The 22697-nt window shown below is 54.3% G+C and overlaps 2 protein-coding genes across 2 annotated transcripts in view; both read right to left on the reverse strand.

Annotated features, from left to right (window-relative positions):
- EPB41 (erythrocyte membrane protein band 4.1) overlaps positions 1-8359 on the reverse strand; it is a 95109-nt gene extending 86750 nt beyond the window's left edge. The window contains exon 1 of the mRNA XM_082296789.1: positions 8308-8359. The gene's annotated coding sequence lies outside the window, so the exon portion shown is untranslated. The remainder of the gene's footprint in view (positions 1-8307) is intronic.
- Positions 8360-9877: 1518 nt separating this feature from the next.
- LOC309581907 (CCN family member 2-like) lies at positions 9878-21806 on the reverse strand. Its single transcript, XM_082296800.1, has 5 exons — positions 21683-21806; positions 16178-16391; positions 13093-13344; positions 11929-12137; positions 9878-11736 (listed from the first exon to the last, which is right to left on the reverse strand). Exons 1-5 carry the CDS (start codon positions 21743-21745, stop codon positions 11425-11427), a joined length of 1050 nt encoding a protein of 349 aa, XP_082152926.1. The 5' UTR covers positions 21746-21806; the 3' UTR covers positions 9878-11424.
- Positions 21807-22697: the final 891 nt, after the last annotated feature.

Here is a 22697-nt window from a genome sequence, read left to right on the forward strand (position 1 = left end):
GGCCTCTAAACCCTAATCCTCTCAACAAAAGGATCATTAACTAAATGAAGAGATTCAAGAGAGCAACGGTGCTCCCAGCCACAGCAAGGCCGGCTGTGTGCTCCGGTGGGCCAAAATTCAGCCAGATCCTCAACCCATACAACAGCCCCACTGAGGGTACAGGGACCTGCCTCACACAAGCACACAGTCGAGCCCTCGTGGCACAAGTCTGGCATGATGCCACTCAACAGTCACCCTGCCATGCCAGAGAATCACAGAATCATGGAATGGTTTGTGTTGGAAGGGACCCTAAAGCTCATCCCATTCCAACCCACTGCCATGGGCAGGGACACCTTCCACTAGACCAGGTGGAGAGATGGGCACAAGCCCATACCCATCCTTTGGGATGTACCATTATGCCAACAATCCCAGTGCCGTCATCTCCATCGAGACTGAAAACCCAAACTGCCGAACCAGGAGAGGAGCTGGAGCACCATTTGTTTTTTAAGTGTTATTATCCAGCCTGGATGCAGGTCGAGAGCAGCTCTCCTTTCTAGAGGCAGCCTCAGTTCTGCAGCTGAAGGCTGGGAAAACATTTCCATCTTGTCCAGCCCTGCCAGCATGAACAGCAGGAAAGGCTCCCCTCACCAAGGAGCTAGGGTGTACCTTGGCAGAAGAATTCACAGCACGCAGGGTGCAGTCAGGGAAAAGCCTTCACAGTCAAAGGTTCCCAGCCCACATGCCTCAACCCAATGTGACAGGGATGGAGATCTTGCCCTTTGCAGGTGGCTCTCTTGGAAAGTCACCTCCAGCTTCGGAGCCACACAGAGGATCCAGAACGGCTGTGAGGAGCACATCCATGAGACAGCTCATTAGCATGGTGAACAGGAGCAGAAGAGCTTAATTACAGGGCAGGAATCGTTCCCTCTGGATTTGAATGCCAGCAGCAGCCTCAGCAGGACCATGCTGCCCCATGGGACAGGCATTCCTCAAAAGCGCCCGCAGCCAATGTCACCTCTGCCCGTGGTGAGTGGGATCCTGGCTGGGGCTCTGAATGGTCTGCAGAGCCTCAGGCTCCAAATGTGAGAACCCAAAATGAGGAAGAATTCAGGTGTTGCTTGCAGAAAAAGCTTCTCTGCCAGTAGCAGTCTGCACAGGTCTGGAGATGCTAGTGCAGGCACTGGTCCCCTGCTTTTGGTGCTGTGTGTGAGCACCCCAGTCTACGAAGCAGCTTCTGAGGCTCAAATCACGCAGTTCACCAGGACAGAGAGAGCAGTGGCTGCTGGTGGGGCAGTCACACCCCAGAGGCTGCCACATCCTGGGCAGGGTTTTTGGGATGGCCAGGAGATGCTTTAGTGTGCTATCTCTCCTCAGACCAACACAGCCTTCCCTGGGACCTCAGCCCTCTATGGTGCCCACCAAGCTGGTCACAGACCCTCCATGTTTGGGACCGGATGCTGGACAGCATTTGCAGAGGTTTCCATTTTTAGCCTTTGCCCCCAGATAGAGCCTCCAGGAGAGAGCTGGCATGTCAATGCCTCCTTGCCCAAAGATGCAGGAACAACTGTTCCCAGAGCTAATGAGGCTGTCCTGCTCTGACCCGGGGCAGTTTTCAGGATACACAGAATAAGCAGTCCTCTCCATGTTCACCTCCTGGGAAAATCCCAAGAGCTCCCATCTCCCCAGCCTGGGAAAGAACACAGATGGTCACAGAGATTAAAGTATACAGAGAATTAACCACCCCATGCAAATGAGCTTCTTCATCCAGCCCAGCACTGCCAGGTGGTTTGAGGTCCAGCACTTGGATGTGATCATCATGGCTTGCTGAGCTCTGATAACAGCCTCATATTGACCAGGACAGGGGCCAGGAAGCTGAGCAGGATGAAGACAATTTGTAGGGAAGGCAGAATGCAAACTGCCGGAGTCAGGCAGCTGCCGAAACCAAATTCACCTCCTGCTACAGCAGAAGAAAAAGCAGCAGCACCAGAAATAAGCCAGGTCAGCAGCACAGATCAATTCTGCACTTGGATATCTTGTGTGTTTCCACTCAAAGGCAGCTCGGATGGAGCAAGCTGCAACCACAATGTGAGCCATCGGACGCTGCTCACACAGCACCAGGCGCCCATGGGATGGCAGAAGAAAACCCTCACCGGCTCCTGCTGCCTTTCCTAGAAGGTTGAAGTCTTGGCACCCAGCTGAGGCACGGGATCTGTCAGCACAGCACACTGGGATGGGGCCACATAATCTTCCCAAGAAAGGCAGGGTTTCTCCAGGCTACCTCCCAGGGAGGAGCTGCACCCCAAACCCACCAGCAATAGATTTAAGTCTTATTTCAGTTTTACTCAAAACCTCGGAAAAAATTTCAACGGCCACGGACATCTTGTTCAGCCAGTGCCCAGCTGCCAGTGGATCCTTAGGGCCAAGTTTCAGGCCATGCCATGATGCAGATGACTGCGTTTGCTATTAAAAGCCTCCACTCTGCACCCGAGGAAATCCTCAAGCAATGCTGACCCCATCTGCCAGCCTGTGAGCCTCTGAGCAGCCCCGGATTGGCTGAGGCCAATCCCGGCCATACGGGAGAGGTTCACCTCCACGTCAGACACGGCACCTCCAGCACAACATCAACACAGACGCACGAAGTCACGTTACAGCTCAACGTGGCTCTGTGCCGGGCTAACATCTGCCCTCCCTCACTCCCACACTCAGCATTTAAGTTCACTCGGGGGCAGGGAGGCAACTTGTGCTGTCCTGTCCAATACATACCCTCAGCACAGATGAAGAGCTCCCCTCATGTTCTGAAGTGCCCACAAACTTACTTACAAACAGCTTACCCCATCTCCAAGGGGTTTTGGAGAGTGGGTGTAGAAATACAAGCCCTTGGATGGCTGGTACTATCCAGCAAGCACCTAAACCACCGTGGCAATCAGAGGGATCAGGTCACGGAAGTCACATACAGCATGATACACAGCTGCCTTAACACCCTGGTGACGCTTCGAGGCATCAGTCCACCCCACTCCCCCCCACAAAGCTGAGGTCAGTGCCAACACCAAGTTCTCCAGGCCCTAAGGCAGCTCAGAGCTTCCCCATAGCTGCCCTGCACTGCCTTGTTAGGAACACCTACCAGATTGTTGTAATGCCACTGCAGTCAACTCCAAAGGCTCCCAGCACATGCCAAGCCTCACATCCCCTCCTTAAATCCAGCTCTGGTCAACTGTGGCCAGATGTAATTACCTACATGAAAGGTGCTCAAAGCTGTCTCTAACAAGAGGATGTATTCATGCCCTCAGACCGGGGTTCCTCCTCCTCTGCTGCTTTCCAGGGCTTGAAAACTTGCCTCACATTAAGTGGACCAGCAAGAACTTCACCTCATTTCTTGTTATGAAACCTTCCTTTCCCAGGAATGGCAGGAAAAGTCAGGTTTCTCAGTCATCTATCCATAAACAGGAGCAGAGAACATTTTAACAGGATTTGTTCATTTAACTGAATAGCACACAGGGGCTTTATTTGTGTTGGCAAAGGTCTTTGGGGTGAGCAAATGGAGGAGCAAGGGCAGGCCCCATGCCCCAAAATACTTCTCAGGGGCCAGTAAACACGTCAAGGTCGAGCCCGTGGCCTTACTCAGGCCAGGATGAGCTCCCACAGTCTCAGCATCCTCCCAAAGGGGTTCCCAGCTGCCCCAAATCACCAGGAAGTCACCACCAGCCGGGAGACACAGCACAACAAGACACCTCAAGTTCCCATCAAGCCTCTTCTCCTAAAATCTGCCAACAAGCGGCAGCTTTGGAGCCTTCCCGGAGCCTCAGGGTCTGACTTGAGGGGGTTCAGACAGCACAAAGCTGTTCCGACACCGCATTTGTGTCCCGACAGAGACTCCAAGCCTGGAGCCCAGATGGTGGTTGTGTGAGCCTTGCCCATGGCGCCCCATCCTCATCTGGTAGTCCAGGATTTTCTCGGGGGGCATCAGGAGGGGACTAGACACAAACCATACTAATTGGATAGACGGAGAGTCCTGCAGTCCTACAAAGCTGCGAGCAGCTGCTCAGAACCTCTTGTGAACCACAAAAATAGTTTCATCTACAGAGAGTGGATTAAACGCCACAAACACCCTTTTCTTCCCTCTGTGCAAAGTGCATTTTCCCCCACTGCAGTCCCAAAACAAAATCCAGCCCCGCAGCTCAAACCAGGAAATTCAGCAAACTTTGAGCATGAACAATAGCAGGAGGATTTTCCAGACCTTCAAGCTTGTTTGGCAAGACCCAGATTATGTAAAGCACTGCTCTGCCATTGTTGGGGAAGCCGTGCCTGGAGCCAGAGCCAGCTGGCACCACACTGCCCACCCAGCACTGCCTGTACCCAGCAAAGGCAGCGGGGCTTGTGCAACACCACAAACTCCTTCCCAGGCACTTCCACTGCAGCAGCCACTGCCTTTCATTTTACACCTCATTGTTATGTGATTAATCATCTTCCCAGGGTCCTGGTTTTCCAGCCCCTTTACCACGGCTGTGCCCAGCGGTGTAGGATCCCTTCCATGGTTTAACGAATCCTTGGCTTTTCTGCCAGTTGGGCCACGCCGGAGGGCTGAAGCGCTTGTCCCTGTGCTCACATCCTCTGGGAAAACAATAGGAGAGCCTGGACTCATTCCACATTCAGCACCCAGCTGGAAAAACCCCTGAGGCAGGCAGGGTGGTAGCCGGCATCCATGGTACCCGGCTCCCCGCATGATCCATGTCCCCTGGCAATGGCCTCGCACATGGTCCCGGTGCATTTACCTAATTAAGACTTAATGAAGTGGGGAGATCTATTGTGGGCCTGGCAGGGGAGCAGATGTGCCCTCTGAACCCGGCCACTGCCAAGGAAAGCACACTGCTGTCTACAGGGTGAATCAGCAAGAAAAGCTCAAGCCGGGATGTTCAGCCCTGCAAATTCCAGACCCCGCTGCTTTCTCAGAGCAGGGACGGAAAATGCTCTGGTCATCAGCAGCCTCTAGCGGGGAGAGGTGGGCAGTCGGGGTGGCTACTTCGGCCAGACCCCAGAGCCCCAGCCAGCCCACCCTGGCTGTCCCCACCAGCTCAGAAGGGGATGGCATGACAAAGTCCCAATGTCCCGGCATGAGAGACCCAAACCATCATGGTCTCATTGGGATAACCGCTGCGTGAGACTGCTCATCCCCTGAGTGCTGGTCCCAGGCTAAATAGGGACAACCAACTACAGCCCCTCCTGATGAATCCCAAGTCAGAGCTCACACAAATCACTGCATGAAGCAAAACTCATAAAAAGGACAACCGAGACATTCCCCTCCTTCCTGGGCAGCTCGCCTCCGGGCTAATGGTGGGTAAGTCCACCCCCTTCCCAAATCACACCTCCAACCGCAGCATCCAGCGTGGCAAAGAGCCAATTATGACCCTACACTTCCACCCATCACAGCCTCGAGCCTCTTCCTGCAGCTGTGAACACAAAGGTGAAACACTGCTGAGCAGAGACAGGACAATTCCTGCCCTCAGGGACAGGGACCACCTGCAGCCTGCCTTGCCCTCCGGGCAATAGCTGGGGAGGGAGCTCAGAAAAACCTTGCTGTATATTAAATCAGTGACATAACTTCAGAGTGCCCTGCTCGGAGAACAGCTGATGTTTTGCCCTCCCGCCGAGAGATCCTCTCCCCACCATTGGCTCCGAAAGGACCGTGCCAGCCGGGGGGACGCGCGGTGCAGAGCGATGCGGCTGTAGGCAATTCCACCAGCTGCCAGGCTGCGCGTCAGGAAGAGGGAGCCTCATCCCAGCAGTACCGCTGCAGATGAGAAGGCAGTTTCTCTCCTCAGCAGGTTTCAAGCCCTCTTGGAAAGGCCTGAAGTTTCTCCTAAGCGCCAGGAAAAGCGAAGGGAAGGGACAGGGGAGCCCCACATCCACAGAACATGTTGAGCACCACCATGGGAAGCAGTCTGATGCACAGATCAACTTTTTGCTGCTGCTGACTCGCCGTCACCATCACCACAGGCAGAAGCAGCGTGTGCCCCACTTTGTGAGAGAAACTGAAGGGCTGCCAGCACATTGAGCTGGAGGAGACCCACGTCTACACAGGCCACGGAACTGGGAGAGGAACTGTACTCCTGGTGGGATGCAAATGGCTCCACAAGTTTTAGATGCCTCCTCCTCAGAGACAGGCATGGTGCAGCTGCACCACCACAGGCACAGTGGGCACGAGCAGGGCAATGGCTCAGAAGAAGGATTAAGCCAAACATGGAACCTTGGTCCCATGTCACCCCAACTCCGGTGCAAGTTACTTCCACGAACTAACAGGGTTACTCTGGCAGAAAGAGGACGCAAAAGAGACCTGACTCTGGCTCTCTTCTACAACTGCATCTCTACCTTCGCTAAGCCTTCGGAAGGGAGCACAGGAATGGGAACGTTCTGGGATGCACCTTGCAAGAACCCAACTTGCTCCCGTGCCCCAGAGCGACTTCTCTCCCAGGAGGCAGCAGAGATTCCCTGCACCACCAGCCTTTCCCATGCTGGCCGTTTGCTGCGGCTCAGCTGTTCCCGCTGCCAGGCAGTGGCAGGGCATGTGCGACAGTGACAGTGCCAGGGCCCAACGCTGCACCCCAAACCTCGGCCCTGCGCACCTCACACAGCCTGACCTCATGGCAGGGCACGTGTGACCGATTATCAGCCCCTGACATTGTCCGACCCCTGGCTCAGCCTCACAGCCCCACCGCAGCCTCTCCTGCTCACACAAACCGCAGAGCAGTTGTTGGCTTTCCCCATGCGGGAGCCTCGGCGTAAGTCAATCCTCCGGCGAGGAGGCGGCTGCCCGTAGCGCCGAGCCAAGGCACACCCCTCCATTGCAACACAGCCCTAAAGATAGTCACTGTCCCCCGCTGTCTCCTGCCACCCCGCCAGCCGCTCGGACCCCGCCAGGGAGCGGGGAAGGCAGCCACCACCGGCACAGCCCACGGCACGGACTAACGAGCAGGCTCACCAGCCACTCGTCCCACCACGACTGCAGGAGGGCGAAATTCAGGAGAGGAAGAGATTGCAGTAACCGCCAGGCACGCCGCACACGCCTCTGGTTGCAACATCAGCGCAAAGTGTCCCCGTCGAGGAGGGGACGTGAAGACATCGACCCCCCCGCGGGCGTGGGGAAATCGATGGGAGGTTTCAGTGCGGCCACGACCGGCGCCGGGGCAGGGATCGACGGCAGGAGCAGCCCCCGTCGCCCCGCAGCTCGGCCACTGCTGCCGGCTTTGGGAACCGTCCCGGCGGGCGCAGACGGGGTCTCGGGGAGAGACCGCGGCCGTCCCGAAGCCACAGGCTGAGCTGCTGCACCTCGGGCACAGCCCCAGCAACACCGAATGCTCCAAGAACCAGAGCTGGACCCAAATGCCAAAGCGGGAGCTGCCACCTCCCAGGAAGGGACACCAGTGCTGCTGCCGTGACTGTGGGGTGCAGGGGGGACCCCACTCCCCGAGGCTGCACCTGCCTTTTCCCCTCCACTGCACCAGTGGCAACAACAGTACGGGGGGAAACATCCGAGTCCCAGGGTTGGCACTCCCCGTGAGGCAGGGCCCCATCCACCTCCAGAGCATGAACCCACTGTGGGCCCGTCAGAGCACCCCAGCCCTCCCACCCCACATCCTCCCCCTCAGCCCTACTCAGAGTCCCTAGGACAGCCCTAGTGCATGCCATTCCCCCACACCCAGCCTGACCCTACTGGGGATCCCCCCGCTCCAGAGCGCCTCTTCCCCATAGGCTTCCTGACAGCGCTGCAGGTGCTCCCCTGGTCTCCCCCAGCCCCCGAACATCCCCCATTTTTCCATAAACCCCCTGCTCCACACCTCAGTCACTGTGGGTCCCCCACATCTAGACTGACATCCCCACCCCCCCCAAACCCTTAAGCACCCTAAAACACCTCACATCCAGCTTGACCTCTACGGGTGCCCCTGGTTCCCACAGCCCCAGGTCACCCCACATCCAGCCTGACCCCACCAGACACCCCCTGCCTCACAGCACCCCATGTCCCCTGGTAACCCTCCCCACTCCATAACCAGCCTGAGCTCCCGTGTGCCCTCACAGCATCACAACCCCTCCTATGACCCCGCAGCCCACGACCAGACCGACCCACCACGAGTCCCTCTCGGGAGCCCCAAATCCTCCAGAACCTGCCTGACCCCTATATGTCCCAAAGCACCCCAGGACCCCCACAGCACCCCCGCACCCCATAACCTGCCTGACCCCTACAGCCCCCCACCCCCCAAAACCTCCCTCACCCCATAACAGGCCTGACACCCGAGGAGACCCCCACCTCCCCCCATGACCCCCGCCCCCCCCACTCACCGGGGCCGCCACTCCGCTCCGCGCTGCCTCCACCTGCACCGCTGGCCCCGCCCCCTCTGACGTCACCACGCGAGCCCCGCCCCCCCAGTGCCGCGCCCACTGGCTGCCGCCCCCACCCGTCAGCGCGCGGAGGGGGCGGGGCCGGCGCGCGTCGCTGCAGTGGGCGGGGCCCGCAGGTGACGGGCGGGGGGTGGGGCCGGGAGATTCCTCCCAGCGCCCCGGGACGTCACAGGCCCATAAAAGGAGAAGGTGTTCCCCCACCGGGGTTCCTCCCGCGCCATGGCAGACCCCCAAATCCCCCCGAAAACCAGCAGCATCAGGGATTTTGTCGATTTTTTTGCTCATTTTCACCCTTTTCCTAAGTCTTCTTAGGGGAAAACCCCGTCCCTGCTGAGGGCTGGAGGAGCCGGGGGTGTCCCCCTCCTGAGCCTACCGCAGGGAGGCTGCGCCGTGGCCGGAGCCGGTAACGGCGTCAGGGTCACTGAAGTGCCGCCAAACCCGACCCCATCCCTGGGGCCACGCCCGGGTTATCGGTGCCGCGCAGGCGGCTGCTGCGGAGATAAGGGGGAACAGGGCTTCCCCGAGGACGGGGATGGAGGTGGCGGCAGGATGGAATTCGGCCCCAGCACCAAGGGCCTCGCTGCCCTCTCCGCTGTCCTGGCGGTGGTGGTCCTGCGGGGGCACTGGGTGCCGGGACTGGGCTGAAGTAGGCGGGTGCTAGCCGGGGTCACGCTCAGCAGCCGGGTCCCCCCAGCACCCCTGGGGCCCCCCACATCCCCGTACCCTGCCCTGGGGACGGGGTGTCCCCATGGGGAGGTGCCTGGTGCCATCTAATGGGGACGCTGGCGAGGACCGTCACTGTGTGTCCCCCGCTGCCTCTCCCAGGGCCTTTGCAGCCCCCAGAGATGCACGGGCCGGATCGTGCCCCGAGCTCCGAACCTCAACAGCAGCTCGAGCGTGACAGGGGTTTGTTCCCCCGTCACCCGCCCCTGCCCGGAAGCCCTAAGCCTTCCCCGGAGAGGATGAAGGTTTGGGAGCAGGAAGAGCCTCTCGCCCCTGCCCTGGTGCCGGGGTGGGAGAGGGGGGAGTCCCTGGCTAATGTGATGAGAGGGGGATGAATCCATAAGCTGTTAAGCCACTGCAAAGCCCCTCGCGTTCTGGCCCTGTTATCACCGACTTCTGCTCACATCTGCTCCTGGGGTTATTTTTAATCGGGTATTAAGGACTTGTGGGTCCCTCCGCAGGCGGAGGGGGGCTCTGCTTGTCCCCCCTCCAAGCAGTGGAGGGAGGAGCTGTGTTTTGTGGCCCGCAGAGATGCCTGTGAAACACTAACATCAATCCTGCTGCTATTTGGGAAGGGGAAAAGAACCCCCTGCCACCCCCTCCCCTCCAGCACCCAGCCATCAACTCTCTAGAGGGTCCCAGCACTGGTCCCAGCAGCCTGGTAGCACTGGGGAAAGGTCAGAGGGGGAACCAGGATGCAGCCTCACACAAAGGGATGAGTTCAGGGATATAAAAAATAAAAGATATTTATTAGCGTTGAGTAAAGTGCAACCTCAGCATGGTTTGAGGCTCAGCAGCCATATGAACAGCAGGAGAGAAGCTCAGAGAGGGGAAACAGCCTGAGCAGGGCTGTGCCAACAGGATACTGGGACTGTACAAAGGCCTTAGAAACAACATCAGAAAAATTATTTACAGTTCAAATCAATTATAGGAGGCTGAAGGCTCATGAGCTGCCACAGGCTGAGAGAAAAAACAGGGCCTGGGATGGGACATGGGCCCTGAGCTAGTGTGTCAGTCTGGAAGTTCAGGGTAGCAGCTGGGGACAGCTAGGACTGTCCCTTGGCATCAGGCTCTGATTTGGGGGAAGAAGATATGGTGAGGTGAAGCCTTGGGGCTGCTGCTCCTGCCTGGCTGGAAGAGGAATTCTTTGTGTTTTCCAATGGTGATAGGCAGGGATGATTTAAGAAACAGGATCAGGTCCTGTACCTGGATGTTTCTGCTAAAAATCAGAAGATTTTTCCACACCTGACAAGACCTTAGAAGTCCCACAGAGCTGCCAAGGTGCTGCTGGACACACCACTGGCACTGGCTACTGGTGGCCTTTCCTGGACCTATGGGCTGGCAATGAGGTGTCTCTAATGGCAGAGAGACTCTGCCAGGTCTGTGGCCAGGAGGGAATCCCACCGCTGGAGATGCCAGTGCCAACAGCTCTCCATGGCACTGCCCCAGTAGCTCCAGAAGCGATCTGCTCCATTTACAAATATGAGAATTTGTCTTGCCAGTGCCTTAAACTCTCCAGGGAGACCAGAGCTGAACGGTGTTCCTCCTGCTTACAAACATCCAGAGCAAAGACTCCAGAGCTGAAACAGCTGCAGCCTCCCTGTGCATGTGTGAGCTGGTGGGGTCCAGTCCCTCTCCCCCCCCCAGAGCCATTTCTGACAAGATTAGGAAGAAATTCCTCCCTGTGAAGGTGGGGAGGCCCTGGCACAGGTTGCCCAGAGAAGCTGTGGCTGTCTCTGGATCTCTGGAAGTGTCCAAGGCCAGGTTGGATGGGGCTTGGAGCAACCTGGTCTAGTGGAAGGTGTCCGCATCCATGGCAGGGGGTTGAAATGAGATGAGCTTTAAAGTGCCTTTCAACCCAAACCACTCCATGGTTCTATGAAACGCTCATCAAGCCACTAAAAGCTGCCCAGAGCGGCACCTGCAGGGGACACATCTTGGTCTGGCAGCCTGGTCCATCCCCAGTTCATGCTGGAAGAACTCCTGGGGTCTGAATCAGGAATTGTGCTCTGGGCTGGAGACTGGCTGGAGCCACATGACTTTGATCCACTCTCCCCTCTGGCCAGTGGGAATACGGATCAAGTTTGCAGCTCAAGCCTGTTTCTGGTTCCTTCACTGATCTTTGCACCACTGTGGGTGGGGGTAAGGGTGCTGGGGCAGCTGGGGCTCTTCCCCCTCGGCTCGTTGGGAAAACAACAGGGACCACTTGTGTGAATGGTGCTGCTGTGGAAGGCACAGCCCCTCACAGAGGGGGAAGAGGCTGCATTGTCCCGGGACACAGCCATGAAAGCACTGCAGAGCCCTCCCGGACACCTCGGAACTGGCAAGACAGGGCTATTGCCGCTCGGTCTTGATGTGGTCTCCGATCATCCGACGGTGATACGTGGCCAGGAAGATGTCGTTGTCTCGGGGGCAGTCGTAGTGGCAGGAACACATCTTGATGAACATCATCTTCCTCTGGAAAAAATCCCCCTCGGGGCAGCGGAACTCCACGTCCATGGTGCTGGTCAGGAATGGGGTGCAGCAGCGCCCATCTGAGCAGCTGCCACAGAACCGGGGCCGGTAGGAGTGGGTGCTGGTGCATCCCGAAAACTCAAAGTGGAGGCTCTGGCGCTGCTTTGGGGTCCGCACACACTTCTTCCCCTTCTAGGGAGAGAATGGATGGATTAACATGGACGCGACAGGAAAGATGCACTGAGGCCTGTGCTCTGACCCCATCGCTGGGCAACGGGACACAAGAGGAAGTGGAAGCACAGAGCAAACCCTGTGACCCAGGATCATTCCCAAGGCTGTCCCTGGCATTTGGGATGTTACGTCTCCTCTCCTCCAGCACTGTACCTTGGTTTTCTCCATGGAGAAGTTGCAGGGCCGGACCATGCAGAGCCGCGTCTCCTTCTCCAGGCGGCACTGGGGGTTGTTGTTGGTCACACGGGCAGAGATGCCCATTCCACAGCTCCGGGAGCACACGCTCCACTCCGTGGTCTGCACCAGGCAGTTCTCTTGCAGGTTGTTCAGCTCTGGCTTGTGAGCTGGATCCTCCCTGAAAACTGAACCATGAGGAAGAGACACAAGGCAAGGCTGAGGGCTTTGGACAGAACATGGCAGCTCCACGGCTGCTCCCAACTCAGCCTAACACGTCAGGAACAGCAGCAAAGGTCTGGCCCATCCCATGAGATGCTTGGCCTCTTAGCAGGAAGGGGATGCAGGTGAGCAGGGGCTGTTTCCTACACAGCCCAGCTCCAGCCAGTTCTGCTGTGACACTTCAGGACACAGGAGCCTTCCCATAGCACCATTGAGGTTTCACCTTGTGTTGGGTCTGGCTGAGCTGGAGTTGATGTTCCCAGAGCAGCCGTCCCGGTGCTGTGCTCTGCAGTGGGAGCTGGAAAGGTGCTGATAACACACCGGTGTTTTTGGCTACTGCTGGGCAGGGATGGTGCAGTATCAGTGCTGTCTCTCCAACTTCCCCCCCCACCCCCGATCAAGGGGCTGGGAGTGGGGCAAGATCCTGGGAGTGGACAACTGACCCAAATTCACCAAAGGGATATTCCAGACTGTACGATGTCAGCTCAGATATAAAAGCTAAGAAAGGGGGTGGGGCGGGGGGGGTGGGGCATTCGCTATTTACAGTGTTTGCCTTCTGGTGCAATCATTCCGTGTGCTGAAGCCCTGCTTCTTAGGAAGTGGCAGGACACCACTTGATGATGGGAAGGAAAGAATAAACCTATTTTTTTTTCTCTTTGCTTGTGTACATGCAACTTTCACTGATCTCAACCTACAAGTCACTTTCCATTTATTTTCTCCCCCCTGTCCAGCTGGGAAAGGGAGTGAGAGAGCAGCTGGGTGGGCTGGAGCTGGTGTCCAGCTCTGGAGCTCAATACTTGGTACCCACCCCCCACCATGATGATGCACAAACCCACCACCAGCCCCAAACCAGTTGGTGCCCCAATCCACCCCTCTTCCTCAGCAAACAGTTCCCGGCCCCATCCCACATGCCCCACTGACCCGCCATGGCTGTTCCAAAGTGATTCTCCTCGCTGCCCTCCTCACACACCCACTCCTCACAGCACTTGTTGGGGAACTTCACCCTCCGGGGGTTGGGGCACTCTGGGGACGGCAGGCGCAGGTCGTCGGAGCAGAGCGGGATGCAGCCGATGGCCCCATCCATGCAGATGCACTGCAGCTTGCACGTGGGCTGGAAGCTCTCCCCGTTGAGGTAGATCTTGCCCAGCAGGTCACATGTTGCACCCTCATGAGCTGGGGGAGGAAGAGCAGGAGAAGGAGGAGTGAGCAGGAGGCTGAAGCCCTCCCTGCCTTGGGGACATGGAGCTCTTGAGGAGGGACAGAGCCCACCCTCCCCTGCTCTGCCATCCCAGTGCTGGATGTCTCATATTTGCCTCCCTGGACCCAAGGCTGTTCCTGACACTGATTTTTCAGAAGTGCTGGTCCTCCCAAAATTCTCTAGAAAAATTTCTTCTCCACTTGGATGAGCTACTAAGTGTGATTTTGTCTTTGGAGCCTGTAAAGAGCCTGTTTCCCTGTCAGAGTTCTTCCCAGCCAGCTCGGAGTTACCAGTCAGTGGTGCTGTGCAAGACACATTCCTGACACGGCACGTGAGCGTGGCTTTGCTCCTCAATATTCCTGAGATACCAAAAGGCAACACTCTTCTAAGAACAGCTGGTTCCCCCATGGCAAATGGTACCTACAAAGGAAAATGACACTTTGGGTTGGTGACCTTTTTGGCCCCTCTGCAATGCACAAATCTCTTCCTCCTTCCAGCCTCAATTTTTTCCAGTTCTCTCCCTTCTGATCTCTGGATCTCTCATCTCCAGACATCCTATCAGTCTCTCCCTCCTTCCCTATAAAACTTAAATGGGCAAAAAAAGGAAACTCATCAATATCTGACACAGAGCAGCAACCTTTACTCTGCAGGTGCGACAATGCTCCCAAGTAGTTCTTATGACTGCATTAGCCAGAACTTTCCCAGTGGAAGTTTTCCAGCAGAAATCTCTTACCTGATTAAGATAAGGAATGTTTTCAAGAAGAACCAACTGAAGCATTTCACTTTGATATGAAAGATGTCCTTTATGTTCAACCAAAATACTTGTGGGATAGTATCCATAGAGGGAAGAGTTTTGCTCTGGTAATTATTTTAGATACTATAAAGATCAAGGTGAAATATTTTGATAGAATGGAAAGGGAAAGTTTTGACACAGACAGGTGAGTATTCTAAGTAAGTCATGGAAAGTTTTGATTTTTTTTTTTAATATATTGATATACCTATACATACATACATATTTTTATATATATTTTTTTTTTTTTTTTTTAAATGTATTTTTTTCTCTCAGCCTGAAATTAAATGTTGAAATCTCAGAGTTGTTCACAGGACAGAAATCCTGATTTTGGACAGTTTTCAGCAGCTGCTGCTTTCTGCAATCCTGAATCTTAAGAAAAAACCTTTTAAAAACCCCATGCAAACCTCTATGGGGAAGGATTTTTGGCTGCTTGTGGAGGCTTCCCAGGAAACCTGATCTGTTTTCCCCTTAGTCCTGTTTGCCTGGGGGACACTGTTTCAGACAGAAAGTGTTTGAATCAAACAAGGAGTGAGAATCTCTTTCCATTGCATCCCCATCCCTTGAGGGGACACAAATCTCTGTTCCTATCCAGACCTGCATCTCATCTTGCAACTCTTTTCAATGTCATTGGGATAAAAATACTCCCGTGCTCCAACTTGGACATTTCAAAATCCTCACTTTTTCCATCAAAGTGGAAGCCATCCATCCACCCCCCCCCCAAACACACAACCTTATACTTACTTTTAAACATTCTCTCCCTGTTTTTCCAGCCTGTGCACTCTCCCATCCCGCTGAGTGGATCATGCTGTTCCCTCTCCTCCCTCTCCCCTCCCCCTGCCATTCCCCAAGGAATAGCAGCCCGCTCCAGGGGTTGACTATGTTTTCCAAACTCAATTGCTCTGTTGTGCCTTATTTACCCTCCATGACCTCCCTTTCCCACTGACCTGATCCAATTAAGGCTCCATGACGGCGCCCGTGGAGTGATCCAGCTCTTCATTCCCCGGTTCTGCCTGGCACCACCCACCCCCAAACGAAAGAGCTGCTCCATAAAGCTCTACCAGCTCCCTGCACCTCCTACCAGTGGATGGGGCCCGCAGGTGACGGGTCGGATGGGGCTTGGAGCAACCTGGGACAGTGGAAGGTGTCCCTGCCCGCGGCAGGGGGTGGCTCAAGAAGAGCTTTAAGATCCCTTCCAAGCTAAACTGTTCCATGATACTCTGATTCTGTCTCAGGCTGGTGCTGGATCATTTCCAGAGACATCCAGTGCTGTGGCCAAACATTTCCCTAAGTGCTCACACCAACCTGCCAGCTCTCAGGTCTTCCTGACTATTTTGAAAAGATTGAATTTAAGTAAAAAAGGTCAGCTTCTGTCAGAGATGGGGTAGGGGAGTCTTGTTTTTTAACAAAGACCAGGAAGTTGAGGAAATACTTTATTTTCCTCTAGACCAAAATAATTTCTGCTTGCTCTACAAGGAGCTACTAAATTTAAAAAAATAAATCAAAAATATTTTTCTTTTCTAGCTGAAAAGAGGCATCAAGAGAGAAAGTATTTCCATTACCTGGCTTGGGAATTCTCATGTTCCACACAGACACAATGTGGTGAAGGAGCTGTTCAGCTCTTCCCATCCACACAGTACTGTCAGAAATACACTTTGCCTCTTTCATGGGAGCAGCCAAGTGCAGAACACCCATCCCTGGCACAAGGCAGAGGGATTTGGGGTGGGATATTCCAAGAAAAAGTACTTTCAGTAAGAGATCAGATTGGTGATATTTACCCAAAGGGATAGAGGATGACATCCCTGAGGATGTCACAGGACACATGAGAGTCCCACAGCCCCACTCGTGCCTGGCTGGAGCTGTGGGAAGGAGCTGTGTGTGTGCCAGGGGATCTGCTGTTCCCAGGGCTGGCACTGATCTCCCAGCATGACACTGGATGAAGCTCCAAGGAAATTCTGATGGGTGTTCTGGGAGGCACCACAGAAAAACCACACAAGGACAGAACCTGCAGCTCTCACCTAAGCAGATCCCACTGCCTCTGTGGATTTTGGAGAAGTCACAGTAGAGTCCCTTGTGATGGTCACAGGGCCTGTGCAAGGAGCAGAGCTCGCCCAGCTGCCGGGCACACACCTTGCAGCAGCCACAGGCATCCCACACGTGGCTGGTACCTGCAGGGCACTGCAGAGGCTGGGAGGGACACTGGCATGGGAACGTGCAGGCCTGTGGTTCTACCTGGAAGGCAAAAAGCCATGGAGAGAATGAGTCTTCCGCAAGGCAGCCGGGCAGGGAGAGGAAAAACACAGCTCTGCTGCAGGCATAGACACCCCAGAGAGAGTGGGACAGCCCTGCTGCAGGGGGGTGTGTGCAGATCCCAAAGACTCACAGGACTCATGTTTTCCTCATCCCTATTTCAGCTGGAGCTCAAGGGGAAAAAAGAAAAATGATGCCTCTGGGAAGCAGAGACAAAACAAACAGGACAAGTGGTAGCTCAGAGTCCCCTGCACAGCTCACCCTCCACTTCCCTGGAAGCAATAAAGTAGTAATTATTAACAGCAAGAAACTCCAGCTTTTACACAGGACAAACATCAAAGCCTCTGCAGCAGCGTCAGACCCAGTGGAAGCTGGAAAAGCGATGTGCACAGCAACAGGACCTGCCCAAAGCCAGGCAGTGGGACTGTGGGGATGCTGAAAACCCCAGAAGCTCCCGAGGCCCATTTCATCCCCTGCATCTCGCACTTTCTTCTTTATCACATGTACCCTCTGCTTTCCATTCTCCAAGGAACACAGCATAACCAACCTTCCTGGGGACCTTGTGACAGCACAGATGCCCCCCTTTGACAGCATTTTACTGGACAACCCTTGAAACCCACCCCTGGCTTTATGACACTTCAGACACTAAGCAGAGACCAGGCTATGGCTGAAGGGTGGGTTACCTGCTCTGGAAAACCCAGATGTGTCCAGCGTCCCAGTCACTGAGCTGATGAATCCCTGTCCTGCATCAGCTCAGAGCAGGAGCACCAGCTCAGCTCTGGCTGTGCCCAGATTTGGGCAAGATATAACACCCTGACTGAGAACAGTGCAGAATGTGTGGTCTCTAAAGATCCTCTGAAACCTCCCCAGAAACATCAGTGCCAACTCCAGCCTGGTTTTCAGTTCAGATCCTGCCCATCCAAATTCCCCCTTGCCCCACTCCATGCACCACTCCACCACTCTGGACACAGCTCAGCTACCATCCAGGGCTGACACAACCCTCACACATGGATGATGCCACCAAAACACTGCTATGAGCAGGGTGGAGAGGGAAGCATCCAGTGGGGCAGACCCCTCACAGCTCTGCTGTCACCCCAGGAGAGCAGCAGCTGAGCTGGGAATGGCCTTGAGGGCAGCAGAGAGGGGGACATGCACCTGAAACAGGTCAAAAAATATATCTTGTTATGGCTCTGTTTGCACTTGTCAGATCCCATCCAGCTCTCACTTGTGAAGCAGCTTCCTTGGATATTGTGTTTGTTACCAATCACAGTAGGAAAACTTTTCCAGCTGTTTTGACTGTTGCTCTCACTTTAGCTCACGTGGGGTCAGAAGGTGCCAACTTCTTTGTACAACTGTGTCACCAACACAGCACTTGCGGGACTGGGATGGGCTAAACCTTCCCTCAAAGTCATGGAATATCCCAGGTCGGGAAGGATCCACAAGGATCATTTAGTCCAACCCCTGGCCCTGCACAGGACACCCCAACAATCCCATCCTGTGCCTTAGAGCATTGTCCAAATGCTGCTGGAGCTCTGGCAGCCTTGGGGCCATGACCATTCCCTGGGGAGCCTGTTCAGTGCCCCACCACCCTCTGGGGGAAGAATCTTTTCCTAATATCCATCTAAACCACTCCTGACACAGCTCCAGCCGTTCTCTCGGGTGGTCCCCAGGGGTGAGTCCTCCCAGTCTCCCTGCTCAGCAGGAATCAGCATAATTCTCCTGGATAACTCCTAGCACAAAGTATTTTGGAAACAAGCCTCTCCAGCCTGCAGCCCAGCTTTTCCCAGCTGACTGTCTGGGAGCCACTCACCAGGACCTGGGATGTCACAAGAATCAATTCCCGACTGCTGAAGTGCATTAAAAGAACTAAAAATACAGAAATCTTCCCTACTTTTTTCCATGTAGCTGCCAAGGAACATGTTATTCAGCCCCAGATGAGCTGGGGTGGGGGGGACGTGAGATCACACAAGAGACAAAGCATTCCTTACACAGGATCTATATTAAGATGCAATCCATGCACTTAAGAAAAAATAATGGTAATAGGCATTTTCCAATGCAGTGTCAGCCACAGGCCATAGAAAAAAACACTCCCAAAATAGCTCTCCTGCTGAAATCCAGACCAAAACAAGCTCTTTTGGGATAACAGAACACAACCGTTTTAAACCCAACTGAGTTGTCCCATCCCCGGAAGTGTCCAAGACCAGGATGGACAGGGCTTGGACCAACCTGGGATAGTGGAAGGCGTCCCTGCCCAGGACAGGGGGAAGGAACTGGATGGTCTTCAAGATCCCTTCCAACCCAAACCATTCCATGATTCTACAATTCTGTGTGTTTTCTTTCCCACCCTCATTAATCATTGCTGGCACTAGTTATTTCCTTAATAACTCACCCACACAAACCAGTCCACCTGGTTTTACCTTCTGTTCACAGCAGCTTCATTTCCTCATTGTATCACAGCTGCTTTTCAGCAGGAGAACATCTAGATTCAGATCTCTTGTGCATCAGAGACCAGCCGGGTGACCCTGCACCCACCTATGCTGTGCCTCAGCTCCCCCAGGCATCAGCTCAAAAGTCCAATTCATCATGATTTTCAGGACCCTTCTAAATACTCCCAGATGCCCCCACCAGTCAGCTCAGATGTGTCTCCCTCCATTGCCCAGGAGGTGCTGGGGCTCCTGTTTGCTGGTTTTATTGCTGAGCAAAGTCAGCCCGAGCTATTTATAACTCCTGCTGCTCTCCTAGGTCTGGTAGAGGAAGGAATGAGCTGGAATGGGGTTTGGCTCACACACACCCAACAGCCAGAGCACTGAAAAACTGCCTGGCTAGGGAGCCTCTCAAGTTGGGAACAGCTGGGAGAAAGTCAATGTTGAACCGACTTCCTTGAGCCCTCCATTACTGAATTTTCTTTCAGAGAGGCTGAATAGTGGATTATATTGGTTTTGCATGGAGCATCCTCCCCCCTGCATTCTTTCCAAGGGCTGCTTCTGGTTCTTCTGCCCAAAGAACTGCCCTAAAACTGCCCCAAAGAACTCCCCAAACTGTTCCAAATAACTGCCAGGATTGGAATTCAGGGCGTTGTTGCAGACCCAAAGGTAACACAAAGCCCAACACTTCCACATAACCTGCCACTGACCTGGGTCCAGAGGGATTCAACTCAGAGAACATTTCGTTTTCTTCCCTCTGCAAGAAAGGGCTGCCCCAAAACTCACTTCTACCTTCACTGGGCATGCTCCTGACTTAAAGTTCACTACAACCTTGACCTGGCTTCTGTTGAGGTTGGCAGAGCATTTCTGTGAGCTCTGAGAGCAGCAGAACAGAACCAGTGTCAGAGATCAAGGCTATGGATTTAAGATGGTTCTAAAGCCTGGAATGTTGGCTCTCCCTGCTCCTGGCTTTGCTGACAGCTCTTGCATCCATCACAAACACTGTGTGTGAAGCTGTGGGACTCCCAGGATCCCTGAGTGATGGCCAAGCCATCTCGAAGTGCCAACACTCAGACCAGGGGATTCCCCTGCTCTGCTCCATTCTCCATCTCTAACTCCCCAGATTCATCTGCTCAGCTGACAAGCCAGAACAAGCTCCCTCCCAACTGCCAGCACCAAAACCAGTTACCTGCAGGTAAGAGAACGTGAGAATGTTCTTCCTGCTTCATATTTACATAAAACCTCTTCCCCTGCACCCTCAGGTGAGCACGAGTGCTGCAACATGAGTTCCCACCACTGCAGCAGGTCCATAGTACTGTCAGGATTTCTCATTCCTGACGAATGTCTACAGGAGCCCAGGGAACCAGCTAAGGGAGCCAAACCAAAGAGGATGTTTTAAAATGTGTTTGGGCTCATGACTGCACTCAGAGGGCAGGGAAAGGTGAATTTTGAGCTGAGCTGGGTGTTTGCAAAGAGCTTATGGAGCCATGGGTTAATGCTGCAAAGTAGAAGTGATATGATGAACACCCGGCTGGTTCTTTTAGTGCTCCAAGACTAAGCAGCCAAAACACAGCTATTCATCCTTCAAACACTGAATTACTGTGGGTAACCCCTGCTTTCTCTCCATCTCAGGCTCTCAAGGCACCTTCCTAAGGCTGCTGCAGCACATTCTACAACAGCTCCTTTGGAGAGACAAGAACCAGTGACCCCCTTCACAGACAGAGCACGGGGATACGGAGACCTGCCCAGGATGAGCCTAAACATAACTCCCAGTAATCCTGGAGCAACTCCCACCTCTGAACAACACAGGAGGCAGATTCAGGAGCAACAGCTCTCATTTCCTGCCTCAATCCACAAAGTATCACAGAATCTTTAAGGTTGGAAAAGATCTCTAAGGTCACTGAATCCAATCTAATGCTCCAAGACAGTCAAAAGTCACGTTTCTGAGGCATTTGGCAGGTTTAGGGAGAATTACCTGTCTCAGAGTGGTAAGCAAGGGTCACAGTGGTGGGATTGACTGTTACTGTTTATATGAAGCTACATGGTGCTGCCAAAGCTGAGCCAGAGCAAGAATCAAGACGCCCACCCCAAATGGCAGCAGTTTCCCTTAGATCGCAGACCGGGACATGTTCTTGGCAGGAAAGGGACTGGCACACACTGAGCGCTGCCAGGAGCAATCCAACCAGGAGCTGATTGCCTCTCTCAGCACAACAAGCCCTGCAAGGGGCTTTGTGAACCCAGTTTCACTGATCCAAACGGCACTTACAGCAATTTAATGATGGCACTGACGTTCCTGATACTGCTGGCACGAGAACAGCACACAAATGTCCTAACAGGAATCAGCTGCTCTCTCAAGAACTTGTATTAACAGGACAACAGGCACAAATCCTGCTCTGGAGAGGCTGCAGTCTAATTTTCCCCTCGGGATCACTGCTTTTGGGAGCATATGGGTGGATTCAGTGATAGCTGGGGAAGGATGGTGATGGTAAGGAACTGGGATACGAGACTGTTACTCTTTCCAATGACATAAAATCAGACTTCCCCTCTCTCTGTTCTCTTCTCTTGCTTCTAGACCAGGGCCGATTTCTGGCTTCCAGGAGTGGGAGGAAACAAAAGGTATACCCGCGTGCCAGGAGCTCTGAGATCCGTGGATGACACGCGTTATCTGGGGCAGCTCCCACCATGGTTTAGTTACACGGCACGTTTGCATCGCTCAGCTTCCAGCCCAGCTTCCCTCGGAAATTCGGGAGCAGGTGGCAGCCGGGAAAAGTCTCTCAGCCCAAAGCCCTCGCATGCATCGAAGGAAAAAGCTGCAGTGCCCCGGCGGAGCTGCTGTAGGGCCGTACGTACCCAGCCAGGGGCGAGGAGGAGCAGGAACAGGGTCCGGGTCACTGTCCCCAAGTTGCCAGGCATCCCGAGTACTGGGAAGGGGAGGGATCCAGGCTGCTGGCTACTCCCTCCCGCTCCTTCGGAGTTTCCCGTCTCTTTGGAACAAGTTGCACAGGAGCTTCTCCTTAAATATCCTCTGGAAGGGGCGGGCCTCGCTCTGAGTGACAGGCTGGAACCGAGCCCAAAAGGGTGCAACAAAAAGTGTCCAAATTCCAGGGAGCACGAGTGGATTCCTGCGGCTCCGGCGGTCACGGGGCTGCCACCGCTACCCGCAGCTTGGTTACTTTCCAAACTGATAAATCAAACTCCAGTAAAAGCAGGATTGTTATTTTTTATTTTTTCCTCTTTCTGCTTCCGAGTATGAAGCCTGGCACAGCTTTCCTGACACAGACCCCCTTTCCCTACCTACAGCCGTTCCTTTTCGGCTGCAAGAGATGAGGAATGATTCAACAGAGATTTGTGGTGTTCAGAGTCTGAGCAGGAGGGAGGGATGGGTAGTTCGGTGCTGTCAAGTACCACGTCTGGCTGTGCATCACCTGTCAGCTTCGGGGAATGAAAGTTTCATGATTAGAACTCCTGCATGAGGAGCTGCGTGTTTTACAAGGCAATGAAAAGCTGCTGGATGAAAGTTTTTTATAAAGGACATCAGTCCCCCAAAGTGCTTTGGGATGGATGCAGGATCTCACACATCTTTATCTCGGGTCATGATCCTTTCTGTTTTCTGCTGAAATACAGCACCAGGCTTGTGCACAGCCAGCACGGCAGACCTTTAGAACACGAAAGAGTTGTTTTGTGTGTTAAAGAGTCGCTTTGTTTATTCCCGAAGAGCAAGCGGAGCACTGCCGTGGAAGGAGGAAGAGTGCAGCAGAGGGCACTCTTAGTCCTCGCTGGCCAGTGTGGGACAGAGCAGTTGGGTCTCGGACAGGAGCCTCTGTGCACACAAAGTGGCCTGAGAAAGATGGAGCCGTTCCTCAGG

Source organism: Coloeus monedula, assembly GCF_965178545.1.
Source record: "Coloeus monedula genome assembly, chromosome: 24".
Lineage (NCBI taxonomy): Eukaryota > Metazoa > Chordata > Aves > Passeriformes > Corvidae > Coloeus > Coloeus monedula.

Bases quoted from the DNA above. Each gene is read 5' to 3' on its own strand.
- LOC309581907 (XM_082296800.1), bottom strand. From the start codon at position 21,745: ATGCCTGGCAACTTGGGGACAGTGACCCGGACCCTGTTCCTGCTCCTC. The intron at 16,392-21,682 runs GTACGTACGGCC...TTTGCCTTCCAG, and splicing joins TCCTCCTCGCCCCTGGCTGG to GTAGAACCACAGGCCTGCAC. The intron at 11,737-11,928 runs GTACAGTGCTGG...TTCTCTCCCTAG, and splicing joins TCTCCATGGAGAAAACCAAG to AAGGGGAAGAAGTGTGTGCG.